The sequence below is a fragment of the Giraffa tippelskirchi genome, chromosome 3 (genome assembly GCF_054371585.1).
Source record: "Giraffa tippelskirchi isolate mGirTip1 chromosome 3, T2T-mGirTip1v1.2.pri, whole genome shotgun sequence".
In the NCBI taxonomy this organism is placed as follows: domain Eukaryota; kingdom Metazoa; phylum Chordata; class Mammalia; order Artiodactyla; family Giraffidae; genus Giraffa; species Giraffa tippelskirchi.
Window position 1 is genome coordinate 149633644 of NC_137277.1, and position 20899 is coordinate 149654542.

The following is a 20899-nucleotide window of genomic DNA, read 5'->3' on the forward strand; positions in this document are numbered from 1 at the left end:
AGCAGCCTGGTAGGCTACAGTCCATGGGATCGCAAAGAGTCGGACACGACTGAGCGACTTCACTTGCACTTTTATACCTTCCTTATGGAAGGCGAAAGGCGTCCTCTCACACCTTCTCCGTGCGCTTTTTTTTAAATTTTGTTTTGTCTTCACATTACCCAGAGGCCTATATCTTATTCTCAAAAGGTCCGGAGAACTATTCTAATGGAATGTAGTTGTTTTTCTGAGGGAGGATGGATGGAGAGATACTATCCAGCTCTCACAGTCGCTTTTTAAGGCGTTCGCCAGAAAAGCTTCAAGAGGGAGGCTTAAAGAGACAGCGTTTTAGACTAAGGCACAACTGGATTGCAAAATTGTGGGCAAAGCGGTCTGTGTGCAGGTGTAGACAACTGAAGCGTTCCTCTCTTACGTTGCTTAAAGATGTACTACAAAAGACATATGATGTTTAAGTCAACCATAGACTATGAGAAGGAATTTGAGCAATTATAAGCGAAAAATAATCTGTTAACAGAGCGCAATGACAATGAAACTAAGAGTATTTTCAGTTTACTCACCTTCCTAGAAGGCGGGCTGTGGAACCTGAAGGACTGGGTTCTAATCCTGCCTCAGCTTCTTATTTATTAACCTCTCTGTGCCACATCTTGGTCAGCAGTGAGATTAAGTGCTTCATAGTAGATGTCAACTATTCCATGGTTGTCCTTTATGTATTAGTTTAGCTAGGAGCTCTGCTGATGTGAACAACTTAAGAAAGACTAGCCTCATGGTTAGAGGAATAAGAAGAGAAAATCTCTTTGCTAATGGATCTAGGAAAGGACTGGGCTTGCAGATAGAAGCGGTGGCCATGTAACCATGTGATTCATTGTCATTGTGAGGGATTGTATGCATTATCGAGACCACCTGAAACTTGAAACGCTCAATTGAACTCTTGCTATGTAATCCATAGTTTTGAATTTGGTAGAAGTAAAAAGAAATTTGACAGTTTCAAACATCATTTGCCTTTAATCATAAGTGATTCTTTAGTTACAGTAGTAAAATTGTCTGAATTTAAAATCAGAACCTGAAATAAATCATATAGGTTCTTCAGATAATTTTTAGTTGATAATATATTATTTGTTAAAATACAGCTTTAAATGTGTAATCAGGTTAATTCATTTTTAGCTATCATTAATTTGAAATTTATCAAAATAAGAAAATACTATTGTGATACTCAATACAGATTCATCCTAATTCAAATGAAAATTTTTTCTATGATCAGTAAGATACGGAACCTAAGTGAGTGAAGTGAGTGAGTGAAGTCGCTCAGTCGTGTCCGACTCTTTGCGACCCCATGGACTGTAGCCTACCATGCTCTTCCATCCATGGGATTTTCCAGGCAGGAGTACTGGAGTGGGTTGCCATTTCCTTCTCCGGAGGATCTTCCCGACCCAGGGATCGAACCCGGATCTCCCTCATTGTAGGCAGATGCTTTACCGTCTGAGCCACCAGGGAAGTCCTATACAGAACCTAAATATGTGCTTAATAAGGTAAAATTTCAACTTGCAGAGTAGAATGTTGAATTCACTAAAATACACTTTCATTTGACTGAGACTTTTAGTTAAGGGATACAGTATTATATCCCTTACATGGATATGTAAGGAGATATATATATTATTATTTTTAGTTATTATAACACTTTTAGTTAAGGTGTTCCAAGATACCTGAACACCTAGTATGAGGGCTTTAGTTTTTTTTCGTCAGTGGTTTATGTGTCATATTTGGTGTTTCCTTTATATAATACCTAGAGTAGTTAGTATTTTTACTTTTGAGTATTTTTCTTAACTGTATTAGAACATTAACTTCAAGCTTTTGGTTCTAATGATTTCCTACATGGTTCGTTTACTAAGGTCCTTATGAAGACTGTTGTCTGGATAACTACACTTGGAAAATGTTTCTCTTTATTAAACTTTTTTTTTTTTTGTATGTAATGGCATGGTATGGTATGATATTAATACAAAGATTGCATGGGTTTTGGAGTCCTATTGGTTTTGGTGATTTTTTTCCTTCTTAGTTTTGAATGTGAGCTGTAATGTTCTGTGTGATCTTAAGCAACTTACTTGACACCTTTGGTTTTCTTAACTATAAATAGAGATAATAAGGTCTATTTCAGAATCATTGTGGAGATTAAATGAAATAATTTGTAAATCCCTCAAAGAGCAAAGAGATAAAAAGAGGTATGTACAGGGTAAGAAGTGAGTAGAAACCAAGGTTACAGGGAAGTTTGTAGAGAGGGCTGCTGCTGCTGCTAAGTTGCTTCAGTCGTGTCCGACTCTATGCAACCCCATAGACGGTAGCCCACCAGGCTCCCCCGTCCCTGGGAATCTCCAGGCAAGAACACTGGAGTGGGTTGCCATTTCCTTCTCCAGTAGAGAGGGCAAACCTTAAATAAAAGAAATATTGTAAATAGTGACCTAAAGTTTTTTTCACTGAAAAATGAAAAGTTGAAATAGATTGCTTATTGTTTATATGTATTTGAGTACATTTACCATTTTGATGTTGCTCTATCTAACACACTGTAACTTTCAAAGTCCATCTTTTAAAAAATAAATTACTCTATAAAGTATTTGTGAACTAGGAGTCTTGATGTAATTTTTGACACCACTGATTCATAGCAATTTTGTATATATCATAGAAGGAACATTGTGTTGTTTACCTACTCTAAAAGATGAGGGAAATTGTATTTTCTAAAGTACTTTTGAGCAGTATTTTTAAATGTAGTTTAATAAAGGTCAGACACTGATTTTAAATATAAGATTTTAATATCTTTTAAATTTTTGGACATTAATCAAGGTACCTAGAATTAAGAGAAACTCTAAACTTAAGTGGCTTCATCTTTCAATTAACCTGTTTTGGGATTTACTCTTAGATTATTGGTTTTTAACAGATAAATTTTACCACACAAAAGCCTCTAGAGAAAACAACAACAAAACAACCAAATATTAAGACAGTTTTTTAGAATTTAACAGTGGGAATTACCTTTAATGTTTTGAACAAATAAATTTGCTGTTGAATGAAATCAAAACAGAGGTAGCCCTATTACAATTCACGGAGATTTGAGTTAACTACTGAGTGAGTGGTGTCTTCCCCACTACCGTGTATTCAATACATATGTATAAATAATAAAAAGCCCTTTTTTCCTATAAATTTGAAACATTGAATTTAAAACATTCTAATTTAACAATTTCTTCCTATTTGCTTTTGGTATAAGGTAAAATCCACTTTTTAAAATGTGACATGAAATATTCTAGAACGCAGTTTGCCAGCAAAATTTAATGGCCTTGGTGTGGGTTCTGAACTCCAATTATTTTTAGCCCTCTAAATTATAGATTTAATACTTTCTCTTTTCTTTCTGTTCTCTTTATCCCATTCCATTACTACTTAGGAAATAAACTTATCAGTTTAATCCCAAGATTTTATAGGAGGTGCTGTATGAGGAGGGGGGCCTTTATTCTCAAGCTTCTGTGGCTCTAAATTAGTAAATATGTCCAATCAGTAAATATTTCCCTTGTGGAGAAAAATGCAATTTACTGTGAACATATTTGTTTCTGTAGTAGTTACAGAATGTGAGAGTTTGAAACAAGGCCTTAGTCTGAATGCCCAGCACAGAGAGGTTAAGTCATCTGTAGCTGCCTGTTAATGACAGTCTTCCATAAAGGTAGTTCCAGTCTTTGGTTCACTTTGAGTTAGTTGTTGGGTTAACTATACCAGACTGGTAATGGCTAACAAAAGCTAGTAGATTTCTCTTTGTATAGGAAAATAAATATACATTGAATACCTTCTCTTTACAGAAAAAATGCTGCTGTGAAGACATAATTATAACTTTCACATAAATGAAGTCACAACCATCATGATTTAGTGCTCCCCAAAGGAAGAAATTCAGTGGAAAAGAGGGCATTTCTGGGGATAGTAGAATGGGTGAGACCTGAATTTAAACTTGAGCTACTGCCTGAAGGTAATAATTTTATTTTTTGACTAATTGAAAGTAACAGCTCTATAAAAGTTAACTATTGTCTATTACATATTAATGAAAAAGTCAAATTACGCTTTATGTATAGGTACTTTGTTTTGTTTATGGTTACCAGTTGGAAGAGAACATTTTATTCCTAGCAATTTAGTCTTAATATCTTCATTCTTTGAAACTTTACTTTGAGATGGTTAATTGAAAGTTAGGGATAATAATCTATCGTATGTGCTGACATCGAGGTTAGATGGGAAATTTGGGTATTTTAAGTCACTGCAGTTGTGAGGATTGAGGAGTATAATGCAAATTGATGGAAGAATTAGGGAAGGCAGGAGTAATAGTTTTCACTTCATTCAAATTATTTTTTGAAAAAGATGTCTGTAATTTTAAAAGTATTTTTGATCTCCATTTCAATAATAAATCAGGTCAACAAATACTGACACCCACTTTTTCTTAAAATAACCACAAAAATCTTTTTTATCATGTAGTACTACTCCATACTAAACGTACTGCATAAAGGAAAATTTTGAGTTTTGAATTCCCAGAAGACAGTAGGAAAGAAGTTACCTTTCTTCCATTTGCAAAATTCCAGTCCAGTCAAAGTTCTGAAGTAAGTAGTTTATATTTGGCAAGCGTCCTGCATTATTATCCCACCCCTTCACTAGTGTGGGCTTTCCCTGTGGCTCAGCCGGTAAAGAATCCACCTGCAATGCTGGAGACCTGGATTCAATCCCTGGGTTGGGAAGATCCCCTGGAGAAGGGAAAGGCTACCCACTCCAGTATGCTGACCTAGAGAATTCAGAGAATACAGTCCATGGGGTCACAAAGAGCGGGACACAACTGAGCGACCTTCACTTTCACCAGTGCACTTCTCCAAGACATTCATCCTGCCCTCCCTCTTCACTGCAGCATCTCACTTAGGCCTGCAAAATCCCTTTAAAAGTGCTGAGAGCCGCAAATGTACTTGCTTTCTAACCTCCAAGTTCCAACATTTCAGGGTAGTTGTTTTTAACACATGTTAAAGGAAAAAAGTTATTATATAAATATACACAAATTTGTTAATGACCGATAATCTCTCCAGAGTTTTTCTTTTTAAGAAAAAAATCCTTGTTAACTCCAATGAAAATTTCATTGATCAAATTTCAAATAGGGTAAGGGAAAGTAAATGAAGAAAAGTGTAAGTAAACCAGTAAGGGATGATTTGCAATGGAATCAGGGCACATATTAGGAAACTTGAGTGTAAGTTTTCAGAATTTTTCCCCTAAGCTGTTTTCACTCTTTACCTCTCTGTCCTAAGGTCTACTTTTGGATCTGTTTACAGAATATTTTCTCAGTGACTGCATAGTTAGAATTCTAGCTTTTTTATGGGGTCAGAGATCTTTAGATTTCTTGCAGGAGGGCTTTTGTGTGTTAGGGACTGCCTGTAATTAAATTTCAGCCAGAAATAGTTGAGAACAGAAATTAATGAAGAATTTCTTTAGCACATTTAGTTTGCTAACCTATCAAAAAACAAAACAAAACTTTAAAGCCATGACTAATGAAGAAAGGGATTCCTTGGTGGCTCAGCAGTAAAGAATTAGCCTGCAGTGCAGAAGACGCAGGAGATGCAGGTTCCATCTCTTGAGTCAGGAAGATCCCCTGGAGAAGGAAATGGCAACCCACTCCAGTATTTTTACTTGGAAAATCCCATGGACAGAGGAGTCTGGTAGGCTACAGTCCATGAGGTCACAAGGAGTCAGACATGACTTAGTGACTAACAACAACAAATAAGTCTTAATGCCTTACATGTAAAACTGGACCAAGTAACTGAATCACAGGGTTGTTGAAGGGATTAAATAGAATGACATGTATAAAACACTGAGCCTAGTGTTTTACTATGGTAAGTGCTCAATAAATGATAACCTTATACTGTGAATGGTGAGCCTCAATTTACTTTTCTGTAAATTGTTGATACTAGGTCCTATATCACAAAATAAGAGTAATTATTGATAATTCTAGCTGCTGCTGCTGCTGCTGCTAAGTTGCTTCAGTTGTGTCTGACTCTGTGCGACCCCACAGACGGTAGCCCACCAGGTTCCCCCGTCCCTGGGATTCTCCAGGCAAGAGCACTGGAGTGGGTTGCCATTTCCTTCTCCATTGCATGAAAGTGAAAAGTGAAAGTGAAGTTGCTCAGTCGTGTCTGACTCTTAGCGACCTCATGGTCTGGAGCCTACCAGGCTCCTCCGTCCATGGGATTTTCCAGGCAAGAGTACTGGAGTGGGTTGCCATTGCCTTCTCCAGCTAGTAATTATTAAATGAGCTTCTGTGGTGACTCAGATGGTAAAGAATCTGATTGCAACCCAGGGTTTGATCCCTGGGTTGGGAAGATTCCCCTGGAGAAGGGAATGGCTACTCAATCCAGTATTCTTGCCTAGATAATTCCATGGACAGAGGAGCCTGGCAGGCTACAGTTGATGGGTGTTGAAAAAAATATGGTAAGCATTCAATAAGCATTAAATTATTTTACAGCTATGATAATTAAATTAATAATCTTTATTCTGTGTTAATAGTGCTGATATTTAAAAATCAGAATAAAGTCTCAAAAGTATTTTTTTTTTTTCTATCAAAGGGTTTTATTTCAGCTGCCTCAGGACTTTGGCTTTCTGCTCTCTGGTTCTGAACACAGACTAGATTTTCTGACCACTGGGAAAGGGCAATCCAGATTGCTTTATTTCCAACTCTTTGCAACCCCATAGATTGGAGCTGGCCAGGCTCCTCTGTCCATGGGATTTCCCAGGCAAGAATCAAAAATATTTCTTAATGTCACCATGTCTAGACAATGACTATCTCAATGTATTTAATTTACTTAAAAAAATTGTATTCTTGACAACAGTTATTTCAATTTTAAGTCCCTTGGTAGGACTTGAATTAATTGGATCTAAACTCTGTGAAAGTTTTCTGTTTGAATAGTTATTTTTATACTCAGTGCACATTAGAAGTCAGTAAATAAATGACAATTAAATTAATTTTAGAAGTCATCAGGATAATCAACTATTAAGAACATAAAATCTTACAACTGAGTGGGATCTTTAATGAACTAGTAATTGGAGTTCAGAAAAGTTGACATATTGGTTTTTTTTGTCAAATCTAGACTGACCATTTGTACTTTACTACATGCAAGATGTTGAATTTAAAACAGTAATATTGAAATAGAACTTGTTTGTCATCTGAAAACGTAAGACTTTTTGTAATTTTTTAAAGATAGTATAGAAAAGTACACTTAGAAGCTTTATAGTAAGCCCAGGTAAATTTTTTACATCAATGAGATGACTGATACTTAACAGATTTTTGTCTTTAAGAATCAAATTATTTATAGATAAGTAGATTTTTTATCTTAGTTTGCATAATTATAGGTAGTAGGAATAATTTATTAGGTACTGACAGTGTCCTGGGAATTGCACCAAGCCCTTTGCATACATTATTTTGTGTAATCTTTTTAACAGCTTTGTGAGGGAGATGCAGTATAATTGCCAATTTGCAGAAGAGAAAAACTAAATCTCAGAGTACTTAACTAATTTAAGTATAAAGCTGAAATTCAAACCCAGACCATTTGACTACAGAACACTGTCTTCAACTGTTTTATACAGTTTTACTGACAAAACTTTCTCAATTTTTATTTTAAAAGTTAATGAAGAAGTAATACATTTTCTTGTTCACCCTAACTGCAATATTGTCCAGAGTGCAGTAACTTAACCAAAAATTTCAAGATAATTTTTAAATTCATATACTATGGTTTGTTACTGGCTTTAGTTTGTAGGCACTCTGATTGCTTTTTAAATATAAGACTTTTTTTTTTTAGAAAGATTTGTTTTCCTTTTTTTGGCTGCACCATGTGGCATATGGGATCTTAGTTCCCCAGCCAGGGATCGAACCCCAGGCCTGGCGGTGAAGAGTCCTAACCACTGGACTGCCAGGGAATTTTCTTCCTTTTTTTTTTTTTTAAAACCCCCTTCATCCATATCTCCCACTGCCAACCCCCTTGCTTGTGGCAACCACCAGTCTGTTCTCTGTATCTGTGAGTTTGCGTTTGTTTAAGATTCCACATATAAGAGAGGTCATACAGCACTTGTCTTGCTCTAGCTATAGTTTTATGTCTTCTTTAGTGAAGTGTCCATTCAAATATTTGCCTGCTGTTGATTGGGTTGTTGTCTTGTAATAGAGCCGAAGCAGTTCTTTACAGAGTTCAAATACAGAAAAAGTTTTTTCCAGATATATGTTCTGCAAATATATTCTCCTGATCTGTAATGAGCAAATTTCATCACTTTAAAAAAAGTCCAATTTGTAGACTTTTATCTTTTCTATTTCATGCTTTTTATGTCCTGTTTAAGATATCTCTGCTAAACCCAAAGTCAAAAAGATTTTGTCTACTGCTTTTTTCTAGTTTTCTAGTCTGATACATTTCAGGTTAATCTTTGATATGAGATAAGAGTCAAAGTTTATTGTTTTACATACAGTGATTTAGCAATATCCTCAGGGAGTAGGGGATGTTGGAGGTATATGTGGGGGCAAAATCTCCACCTGTTGAAAACCACTGTACTAGACCTAATCTTTTTGGAATACATTATTTCTTCCTTTTCAAAGCTTGCCATTCCAATGTTAAGTGGTATAATTGTGTTATGGTAAGAGTTGTATGTATATAATCTCCATCTGCACCAAAATATCTTTTAAAATTATCTAGTGCTATCATATGGCACATCTCATAAAATTAAACATTTTCATTTAGAGTAAATCTTTGTAAAATGAGAATTTTAGAAGTGTCTGAAAGCATGTAACAACAGTATCTGTCACATAGCAACAATCTTAATAAACCAGTACATGAGTGTAATTAAAGATAGGGTGAGTAAACTACATAACACTAATCTTTGCTCTGCCTTGAATTTACTCTGGTGCCTTTGCAAATCATTTAACAAATTTATTTTCTTAATCTTATAGGTATAAATGACTTAACCTAAGTTGTGTGGGGTAATACAGAGAGATGAGGAATTTATTTAAGACAAACATTCTATAAAAATATTATGTATTTTACTTGATCAGGCATTTAAACTCTTTCAGCTATTAAACAACAGAATAAAATGGAATTGAATATGATATCAGCATGGAACAGTCTGTTGATTCATTAAAAGTCAACCATAATGATTCTGAAGAGTCAAAAACAGATTCTCAGGTATTTGAAGTAGGGATTCAACTGGGAACTTTTTTTCCATTCAAAGGGAAAACAACATGCCATTTGATAATTTTTTATGCTTAAGAATAGTGTTATATTTACTATATTCAAGGATTTTAACATTTAATTTTGCATAATCCTGTCATTTATTTAATTTTATAATATAGAACTTAATAAAGTGATATATTCATGAAGCTTTATATATAAAGAAAAATCTGCATGTTGAATTATGTTTCATCATTTCACGTTGTAGTCCCATGAACAATTTGCAGTAAAATAATAATAAAATTCAACAGTTTCACTTAAGAACTTCTGTCTATATCAGTCCGAGTTGATAACTCTTACAGAAAGTAAAGTGAATAATGAACTGAAAAATGAATGTTTCCACTTTTTTTATCATAAACGTTCTATGTTTTAAAAAATTGTGACATATTTTACAAACACTCAAGTGACTTTTTTGTTCTTCGCAAAAGCATCTAACCTATATGGACTCCAGTGAGCCTTCTTTTGGACAAGATGGTTCGCCTAGAGTTTTACCCGTTACTACTCCTGAAGAGGACAGTTCACTCGCATCTCAGAATATACCAGAGCCCTTGACTCAGACACAGACTCTCTCTGCAGAGCAATTCCATCTAGTGGACCAAAATGGGCAACCTATTCAGTATGAGCTTCAGTCATTGGGGGATTCTAATGCACAAATGGTGAGTAGGTTTTTAAAATAACCAATTTTCTCCTGTTTGGCAAAATGTATTAGTCTTACTTGACGACCTTAATTTCTTGACACTACTGATTTACATTCCTTTGAAAACAGTGTTTCTATGATACTCATTTTTAAGTTAGGTAAGGATTTTAAAAGATTTCTTGGGAATTCTCTGCTGGTCCAGTGGTTAACACTCCATGCTTTCATTGCCACGGGCTCAGGTTTGGTCCCTGGTTGGGGAACTAATGCATGCTGTGTCGTGCTGAGCCCAGCACGAATTCAGAAATAAAATGAAATAGATTATTTCCTTTCAGAACTACAAATAGTACTTCAAACCAATATAGCCCAGATACCACCTTGTCTAGGCAAACTTGTGCTTTGAGAGCAGTTGGAAATGTAACGTAATTGGTTACTAGTGCTAAAGTGCCAGAGCTTACATATAACTTACATTTATTTTTTGTTTATACATTTAACTGCACTCAAGGTTATTTGTTCTATCAGTATCTCATTTACTGATTTGCATGCCACATGCTGGTGTGCTTTCTTGAAGAAAAAGAAAGCAATGAAAGTACCAATGAAATGATGGAATTTAGACGTACCCTTATTGATTTTGTAGGTCAATATGTAGATGTCATGTGAATAACAATGTATAAAGTTGAAAAGGGTGCTTTAAACTGTTAGCCAGAAGTATTTATGACCAAGTTCATAAGTTGAGTAGAAGAGGTGAAAGATGGTTTTGATTGAAATAAAATTGAGAAAAACTTCTAAATTGCTCTGTGATTAATAATATATTAGCAATAATATTAAGAATAATACATCTATTTTGGTTGTATTTTCCAATTTTCCTACAGTGAATTTTAATTCAATAATAAAAATTACTTTTAAAATCTTAACTTCAAATATCAGTTATGCTTAAGTAGGCAACCATTTATAATAACGCAAAATTAATTTTTGTTTTTGTTTCTTGTCTAGAGCATTCTAGAGTTAATCTATGTCCTTTGGCTCCCTTTTAATCTAGCTAAATTTTGAGGTTGAGAGTTATTGATTGAGAGAGGGCTAATTGTAGACAACTTTTCTGTGTTATGTTCAAGCTCAGCATTTTCTGTGCTTACTTCAGGACTGAAATGCAAAGTAAGGGTAAGCTTCTGTAACCATACTTTATCACTAGCAGAGATTAATAAACAATAAATAATTTAGATGTGAACCAATCCATTTTATATTTCATGTTCAGAATGAAATATTTCTGTAATTTCCCCTGATATTTGACATTTATTCTAGTTTCTATCAGAACATTTAGAAAGTCTGTATATTCTAATGGAAGGATACAAGAGTCTGAATGTATGAAGGGTGCTCATTTTATACATGGTAACTTTCCTAAAAAGCATGTTAAAATTATTTATTTATCTGGATCTGAAAAAAGTTAGAAGTTTCATTCTCTCTGTAATTGTATTAAATTTTCTATCTGCAGTAATGATAAAGGTGATTTTTACATTGTTTGGGGTAGGAGGTGATATAGAGAGTTATTTGAAGTTGTGAAATAAGGAAACATGTCATGAACTTGGAAATAAATGTAAGCAACAAATGGAATGTAACTAGTTACTTTCTCCAAAGAACCAAAGATCAGAAGCTGGTGATATTCTGGGAAACTTAGTGGAGATTTTTAATTTTTATTGTTTATTTTAATAGACCTTTAATTTTAAGATCAGTTTTAGGTTCACAGTAAAATTGAGCAGAAAATACAGATTTCCCTCCCATATACCCCCTGCCTTCATATATGCATAGATAGTTTTCCCCTTTATCAATATCTCCCAACAAGTGGAGCTTTTTGTAAGAAATGACTTCTTTTTTAAGCTGTCAGTGAACTAGCAAAGTTTCTGTAGTGGGTGAATCTCCAATGAATGGGAGGAGGCTTTAGAGTGAATCAGGGATGATGTTTTTTGTTTACTAGAAATACTGTGCACAAAGAGCCCAGTAAATATAAAACTATTCATTAGCCAAGATTTTCTGATAATTTTCATGGTTGGCCTCAAATAGAATGTATTGCAGCAGATGACTCTTCAAAAGTGTGTCTGTTTTCATAGCAAAGATTAAAGATAATCTTTTTTGGTAATAGAAGCAGTAATGTTATCATCACCATTGACAAATTATATGATTTGAAAATAGTTTTTAAGGTACTAGGTAGAATCAGCTAAGAAAACAGAAAATAGAAGAGATTCTTTTTCACTGTTGAGAAACAGTTTCAAAATTAAGAGTATATTCCATAAATTATTCTTAATTATGAAATTTCCATATAGTTGAATAAATTATAACTTTATTATATACATATTTATTTGGATTTAAAAAATAACCACAGCACTCTTATTTTGTAAGAATTAATGAAATATTTTTCACATATATTTAATCTCATTTATATGGAGTAAAGAATTTTAAAAAATATTATTATTATTGCCTTTTAAAGTCCAGCAGAGTTTTTGTACTGTTTTATTTTTGTCTTTTTTTTTAGGCTAAGTAACATCATCAGATATTGGGAGGCAATATAGTACACTTGCGATTATGGGTAGAAGACTAAGGCAGTACAGAGTAGCAGTTAAAAGGAGTAGGACTGCTTGGGTTTGAGTTTCAGCTCAGAACTGTATATATAGCTCTCTGTTACCTTGCATGAGTTTTGTAGCCTCTGTGTGACAGTTTCCTCATGTACAAAATGTATATAGTTCACGAAGATTAAGATACTATGTGGAAAGTCCTGCCACTAGTATGAACTCAACAAATGAAAAGCAGTTGTCATCATCAGGGTTTACAATTGCTTTTTCATGCTGAGGTGATAAGAGGTATGGCAACATATGTTTAGCTCAACAAACATGATAAACATTGGGGGAAGGAAACAATTCCTAATCTGAATTTCTGGCAAGTGTTTCTGATTGTAGTTAAGGCATTCCATTTTGTTGGAGTTTAGGTTGTTGTTTTTGTTTTTTTCCCCCAAATTTAATGTTTTTCAAATGACCCTCTTGAGTAAGAATACTGTCTCTATGAGGCCATTAGTAATGTTTCCATGTTTTACATACCGAAAGGGAGACTTGAGAAAGTAGGTTGGAATGCTTAAGGAGAGTTTCCTGCATTAGGGAAAACTGAGGACAGGGGGTTTGGGGTAAAGCAGTAAAACTGTTAGTAGAGAGTAATTTTTTAGGTAATAAAGTTTATAAGGTGTCTAGAAAGTCTGGAAATAAAAGATAAACTTATATTTAAATAATACTTTAATTATATTTTAAATCATAGTCTCAAAATGTTTTTTTTCAGCTTAGATGCTTTCTTAGTTTACATCCCTCTAAATTTGAGGCGAAGAATTCATTTGCTAAACTGAGAAAAAAAGAAAGGAAATAACAAATATACAATTTCCGTATGTTTTCAGACTTTGGGGGCACTCTGTAGTATTCCTTATGGATCAAGACAGCATATAAAAAATGCGGAGATATAAAAATCCTGTTTAACTAGACATTTTACAAGTTACTGTTTTCAAATGAAAATGACTTAAACTATGAGACTAGTGATTATCACACAAATAGGTCAAACGTGTGGATAATACTGTAAGTAGAAAAAAGTAAATTATCTTTAATCCAGTCAGAGACTTGTTCAGGTTACTAAGTAATTAGACTTCATACCCATGCAATGATTAAGGTCATAGAACATAGGGTCAAACTACCTGTTTTGAATCCTAGCTTTACCGTTTATTGACTGAGAGACTTTGGGGGAGAAATAAAATGTTATGTACCTCAGTGTTGTCATCTATAAAGTGAGGGAAATGATAGTATCCATTGTAGAGGTAGGCATGTCTAACAGTTTTCTAAGTAATGATTCTGTTGAATCATTATAGACTTATGCACTTGATTTTTTTAAAATGCTTCCAAGATGATTGTTGCCAGCCCATCAGAAAATGGACAGGTGCTGCGTGTAATTCCATCTCCCCATTCAGGAATGACACAAGTGATTATACCTCAGGGACCACTTGTGGATGAGAATAGTCTTCAAGGTGAGTAATTATGGGATATAGGGGATTTAAGAATGTTTTAAAGAACAAATGTATATTTCAGAAAATCACCCCATGAAAGTCAGTGCTAAAGTGGATTTCTTTGGGTAAGATTGTGAACTGAATGATTAGAAAAAGTTTCTTAGCCCAAATAAATTTCAAGTTCATTTTTCAACTCCTGTCTAGGTTAGCTGTCTATTTCATTTTGGAATTCTATGAAGCTGGTTGACTCTTGCTTCCTCCCAAATGACCAGTGAGCATAAAATAAATTCTTCTTAACTTTAATAACAGTAATAATAACAGCAATAATTAACAAGAACATAGTGCTAATAGCTACTGGAGACATTTTTATATTTGTATTTTTATAGATATTGTTGTTAGGCATGTGACATTCATTTGTAAAATATTCTTCTCACCTCCTCTTTGCTCTTTTCTTCTTTACTTTGTTCCTTCAGATTCAGAAAGAATCATGGTCCTTATTTATTTTATTCTTTTTTTACCTATTTGATAATATCCCTATTAGTTCTCTTCCTTTTGCTTTCTTTCCTTTTCCATCTATTTGAATCTCTTTTCTAACATCATAGCTACACTGTTGTGGTTTTTTCATAGATAATGATTTAGGGTAGATATTCTTAATTTAGTGTATGATTCTGTGTCTTTGATAGCAATTGTTAAAACTTAAGAGAAAAAAACATAGTTTGCAGAAAACATAAACATGATATAGCAACAAAAAGGAGTTAGTTTTACATTTTCCTGTTATATTGTGGTTCTTTTAATATAAGTTACTTCTGCCATTTTTATATCCTAGCTGTTCAATATAAGTTCCAAAACTTAATTATAAAACTTCAATAATCAGTTTTACAGTTTAAAAACAAGTTTGTCAGAGAAATTCTCAGGAAAGTATTATAAGTTTTACTATCTTTAGCTTCAGAGCATATCTTCCCTTTCCTGTTTCAAATATATTAGTTTCAGTTAGTTACATTCTCCTTTAAGATATTAATGTTGCTTTGCTCTGATTCTTGTTAAGATGTCTCTGAAGAGAAACCCAGTGACAGAAACTTACCAGCTGTAAGAGTGGATGCTCTAGCAGACAGTAACAGTAGTTACATTCTTCATCCACAGGCATCCCTCACATTGCCCAAAAAGACAGTGACCAGGTGAGTCAATGAGAAAGAGGAGCTCCTCTTTGTATATCACCATGGAAATCACTTTTTACAATATCACATTTAAGGCTGGCTGCCTATAGAGAAGATCAGACATGCAAGAAATAGAACAAGGCATCATCAAGTACATCCTTAAATCATTTTGATAGCATCTTGGTGACAAGGAAACTACTTTAGAAGCTGTAAAAGATCAAAGTGCTACTTTACCTCAGTTACACTTGCTGGTTATCTTTGAAGAAATCTGAAAACATCTGGCATTAATAGAGTTTTTAAAATAAAGAAATATATATTCTAGGTCCTATAATTTTTAATGGTTCATCACATTTTATGCATCACATTTTATCACCTCTGTGGTAAATTGTTTAAAATGTTTTTTGTTTATATCTCTTAAAGCTTTTATTTTTGCCATAAAATAACACTCCTTATAATAATTTAGGGAAATACAGACATGGGTTTTGTATTTATATTTTAATTGTTCTATGAAAATATTTTAAAGTTAAGACAAGTTAAGTGACATTTAATCTTAGACATAATATTGTGTTACTATTAATAAGTCACCTGAAGATGGTTTATTAGCTCATTTTTTGTTAAATGAAAAATGTATAAGAATACAAAATAAGCTCTGAGAAAGACATATAAAGCAGTTGAATTTGTTGAAACTACAGGTATTTGGAAAAACAAACTTAGACTTTAGCAATTGATAAAATAGTAATGATTGAAAAAAAGCATAGTTACAGCCATCAGAATAATCTGTCATCATTACAGTTTCTCCTTGATGACTTCAGTATTGTCTTTGACAAGCAAGAGGAAAAAGCAACTGAATGCTGTGTGTGTGTGTGTACCTGGTAATATATATTAATATATATTCTCACCTATCCCAGGATACTTGAAGAACCTCTTTTGGCTCCACTCCAGCCACTGTCTTCTAACACACCTATATGGGCCTGCCGTCTTAGGAGCTGTGAAGTGAGTTAAAAAGTAATCCTTATGTAGATTGACTTAGTTGATTATAACTACAATTCATTGTCTACTTTTGAGTATAACTAATAGAATCTGTGTCTGTAATATTTTATGTTTGTGCTCCTCATCTATTATTTTATTCCTTTGGGATTATAAAATCTGTTAAAGCAGAGATCATATAAATCCCTTCATTCTTCACTTTCATTTCTTCTCTTATAATCTTTTCCTTGTCTTCCATGAAACTTCATGTTTCTTTATGTTTAATCTTTTAATCATCCCTTCTCTTTCTTTGCTTGCACTTATTTGTTTTCGTATTCGCAGTGGAAATTCTTCAAGGTTCACTGTTTGATCTTATCTTGTTTCTCTACATTTTATCCCTCGAAGAGCTTCCAAATTTTGTTGACTTTCAGTTCTCACTTTTATAAAAATGATCCCAATTCTCTATCACCAGTTTAATTCTTCCCTTGCTTTTGTCCCAGATCTCCAGCTACTTACTTGAAGCTTTACTTGGACTTTACCTCAAATTCACCATATCCTAAACAGGAATTATCTAACATACCACAACTAGCTCTACCTCCTAAATTTCTTGTCTGTATAATGGCAAATACCATTTTCTTAGATATAAAGTTTCAGACTAATTTATTTTTTTTGCCATATTTTGATAATCACCTGTTATTTTTAGTTTTTCCTTTAAAGTGGTTTAAAAAGAGCCTCTTCCACAGCACTTTATAATCTTGAACTCAGTTATAGTAACAGCCTTCCCATTAATCTCTTTGACTCTTCCATTTCTAGTCCTTATTGTGTGGTTTTCTAAAACTACCAATCTTTTTTTTTTTTTTTGATGTGGGCCATTTTTAAAGTCTTCATTGAATTTCTTACAATATGGCTTCGTTTTGTATGCGTTTTGTATGTTTTGGCTTTTTGGCCATGATTCATGTGGAATGTTATTTCCCTGACCAGGGATTGAGTCCACACCCTCTGCATTAGAAGGTGAAATCTTAACCACTGTACCACTAGAGAAGTCCCTAAAACTACTTATCTTCACATGTTACTTTCATTACCTTTTCTTACTGCCCAGTAAGCTCAGTGTTATTTTTTCCACATCATTTAGCCACTTGTTACTAGCTTTCAAGATCATTCATAATCTGATATCACTTAATCTTGTCCTACTTTATTTCTTACTTTTCTCCAATTTATCTTTAACTTATATTAGCCCAGTCTTCTTACTTTATACTAGCACTTTAGAATCTTCCTTTATGCCCCCCTTCAGTTGTTTTTATATCTATTTCCTAATGTTATTTTTTTCCTTCTACTTGCTTTTCTAACTACTATTCTTCAAATCCCAATGCAAGTCCTTTATATCATTTCTGAAATATTCAAATAATTATTTTTTTCCTATTTCTCTCTTAAAATTCTTTGAAAGTTATTACCATAACCTTTCTTAATTATTTGCTAGCTTGGGTTATTCATTATTACATAACATTTAGACTATATACTTTTTGAGGGAAGGGATCATGGTTTTCTACATATAAACCATACATGATAATTAATATTTAATTATTAAAATTCTTCATTGTTTTAACCATTCTTAAAATATGAGAAGGAAAAGCATTACTTCAGTTTTAACATTTTAAGGAAATTTCTAATCTTGAAGTCAAATGATGTATTATGTTTGTTAGGACATTGTCATTGTTTTTGCTTTTCTAAGTTACATACTTGTATGTATGTATAGATAGTAAGATTTTTTTTCCCCTCACCTTTTTGTTAGTCATAGTTTTTCAATGGTTTCTTCCTAAAGTTACTATTCTTGTTATTTGGTGAAGGGTTTTGTTGTTGTTGTTTTAAAAAAAACAAAACGATTTGTCAACCATGAAATTTGTATATTTTTGGCTGTGCTGGGTCTTCCTTGATTTTTGTGCAGGCTTTTTCTAGTTGCAGCAAGTGGGGGCCACTCCTCATTGCTGTGTGTGGGCTTCTCGTTGCAGTGGCTTCACTTGTGGAGCACAGGCTCTAGGCGCATGGGGCTTCAGTAGTTGGAGCTCTTGGGCTCTAGAGCAAGGGCTCGGTAGTTGTGGTGCACAGGCTTAATTGTTCCATGGCACGTGGAATCTTCTCAGACTAGGAATCGAACCCATGTCCCCTGAAATGGCAGGCGGATTCTTATCCACTGTGCCACCAAAGAAGTCCTAATGAAGGTTTTTAAAATCATTATCATAAACTTTATAAAATGCTATGGACATTAAAGCATTGGCAATTATGTGGCCAAATTACTTCATTTTACACCATGGTACATTGTGTAGCTTATCTAACATCATATATCTTGCAAGAAATTAGCTGAAACTGTTTTAACAGCCTGAATTAGCTCAGTGAAGGATTCTTTTTTTTCCTCCAAGCTATATCAATAGTGAAAAACATTTTTGATTAATGGCTGAAGAAATATTTTATGCATTTTGCTTCAAAATATTGTTTCCTAGTCCATTTTACTTTTTGAGTTTCTATTTAATGATGTTTTTCTTATAGGCATTTTTTAGATTTGACCAAAATTTATTAGTTGGAAAAATTTCAGTACTGAATTAAACTTTTATCTCCTGATATGGGTTTGACTACATTGTAGTTCTGAACATTTCCTTTCACTGACAACATTATATACTCTATTTTATTTGTAAAAAAATGTTATACTAGACTTTATGTCCCTGCTTTTATTTGTAGGAGATATTTTGGTGAAGAACTGTCTAGGCTAGGAGAAAATTCATAAGCACAGGCATTTTCATTATTTTTAAGGGAAATTATAGATAATGTATTGTTTGGCATTAGATTGTCTCTTTTTATTACGGCTCAGAGTATACCTACAACAGTATGTCCATACCTTACTTTTGTTAACTGTATTCTTGCCAGGTGAAATATTTGGTCTAATTAGGATTAACAAGATCCCTATTCCACATTTCTGCTCTTATTCCCTAAAAGGGAGAAACATGAAAGTGAAGTCGCTCAGTAGTGTCTGACTCTTTGCGACCCCAAGGACTGTAGCTCGCCAGGTTCCTTCGTCCATGGATTTTCCAGGCAAGAGTACTGGAGTGGGTTGCCATTACGTGGAGTCAATTCTAGGTTTAAATGCATTTCAGTTTAAGAGATCACAGTTTAAAGAAAATTCTCTTTTGGTATAAAGAAAGAAAGAAAGTGAAGTTGCTCAGTCATGTCCGACTCTGCAGCCCCATGGACTACCAGATTCCTCTATCAATGGGATTTTCTAGGCAAGAATACTGGAGTGGGTTGCCATTTCCTTCTCCAGGAGATCTTTCTGACCCAGGGATTGAACCCGGGTCTCCCACATTGTAGTCATATGCTTTACCGTCTGAGCCACCAGGGAAGTCCAATTGGTATAGAGAAGTCTATTGGTATAGAGAAAGCTTTTTTCCTAGTTGAGAGATACAAGATAGATACTATCAATTTATTTACATGATATATTTATACGTTGCCTTGTTTCAGGGAGAATTTAAGACAGCTTACAAAAATACTTAAAAATAAATTAGCAAGGTATAAGTTAAAATGGGAGCTGAAAAATAAAGAAAAACAAGAATGGAAGTATGAAGTGAAAGTAAGAATGTTTATCTTAATGAATTATATGTGTGTGTTTACATGCACACACATCTATCTATAATCTAAGTATCTACATTTCAAAAGGGGAAACCTAGGTAGTTTCTAAGGTCTGTATGTGTTAGGTAAAAGTAATTATGTTAATTTCCATTAAAGAAAACCTTAACTATTTTTGATACTAGGCCAGAATTTCTCTCAGAGAAAGATCTTCATTAAACGAATATTGATATAATAAGCAAATTCTTTGACATCATTTTTTATAAGAGATAGCCATCACAATTTTCATAGGTTTTCAAATAGATTCATTCATCATTTCAAAATCTTATTTCAGGAACTTCCCTGGTGGTCCAGTGGTTAAGACTCATGCTTCCACTGCAGAGAGCACGGGTTGGATTCCTGGTCAGGAAACTGAGATCCTACATGCCTCTCAGGCAATAAATAAATGAACAAACAAATACATCCAAAAAAAAAAAATCTATTTCAGTAGAAGAAGTCCCCACAGGGAACCAGTACTTTGTGGCTAATTTTATGTTGATCTGGTTGGAGCCGGGGGTAGAATCTTATTTGGAAGAATGAATACACAATATGTTCTTCAAGCTATCTTCCCTAAGTATTAATGCTCTCAAGCAAGATTTTAATAAAGATACTTTGGCAGTGAGTTTGGCATTATACTCTAACAAACTACTACAAAATACCTATTTGATGATGATGTTTGAATTCAGCTCAGACCTACTGGTTGTAATAGACACCATTGATCTGAGGGCAGAAATGATGTTCTCTTTTGAAAGATTATGAGTCTTTTCATCTTAGGCAACCGCCTTATTAAATTTCTTGTACATTTGTTGAAAATTTTGTTACTGAATTTCTACATGCAGAAAATTGGAGATTCATACCGTGGCTACTGTGTAAGTGAGACTGAATTGGAAAGCGTTCTAACATTTCACAAGCAGCAAACACAGAGTGTTTGGGGGACCCGCCAGTCTCCGAGCCCAGCCAAGCCAGCTACGCGCTTGATGTGGAAATCCCAGTATGTCCCCTATGATGGAATTCCATTTGTCAATGCAGGTACTTTTGTAAAGATTTATTTTTAAAAGTTAAGCAGCAGCCATGATCCATTGTGAAAATGTGATTTTCCTAAGGTGATGCATTTTCATTTTGGTAGATGACAACTGACTGTTAATTGGTGAAAATGTGTATTAAACTGAAAAGAAAACTTGGAGTAAATACAACCAATTATTTTATGTTGTAAAATTATATTTCA

The 20899-nt window shown here is 33.9% G+C and overlaps 1 protein-coding gene across 47 annotated transcripts in view; it reads left to right on the plus strand.

The window, feature by feature from the left end:
• Positions 1 to 20899, plus strand: part of CARF (calcium responsive transcription factor) — a 66612-nt gene that overhangs the window by 739 nt on the left and 44974 nt on the right. For 11 of the 47 annotated variants that reach the window (XR_014080023.1, XR_014080033.1, XR_014080030.1 and 8 more), the window contains exons 2-8: positions 3825 to 3988; positions 9089 to 9200; positions 9674 to 9901; positions 14108 to 14174; positions 14949 to 15078; positions 15966 to 16050; positions 20514 to 20703. Coding sequence is in view for 13 of the 47 variants with exons in the window: in XM_081581960.1 (XP_081438086.1) it covers positions 14168 to 14174; positions 14949 to 15078; positions 15966 to 16050; positions 20514 to 20703 (412 nt within the window). In the remaining 34 variants the exon portion in view is untranslated. Of the gene's footprint in view, positions 1 to 3824; positions 3989 to 4485; positions 4608 to 6411; positions 6472 to 6605; positions 6774 to 9088; positions 9210 to 9673; positions 9902 to 13768; positions 13925 to 14107; positions 14175 to 14948; positions 15079 to 15965; positions 16051 to 20513; positions 20704 to 20899 lie in introns of those variants that run through there. The other 36 variants (XR_014080014.1, XR_014080012.1, XR_014080013.1 and 33 more) reach the window with 11 other exon arrangements.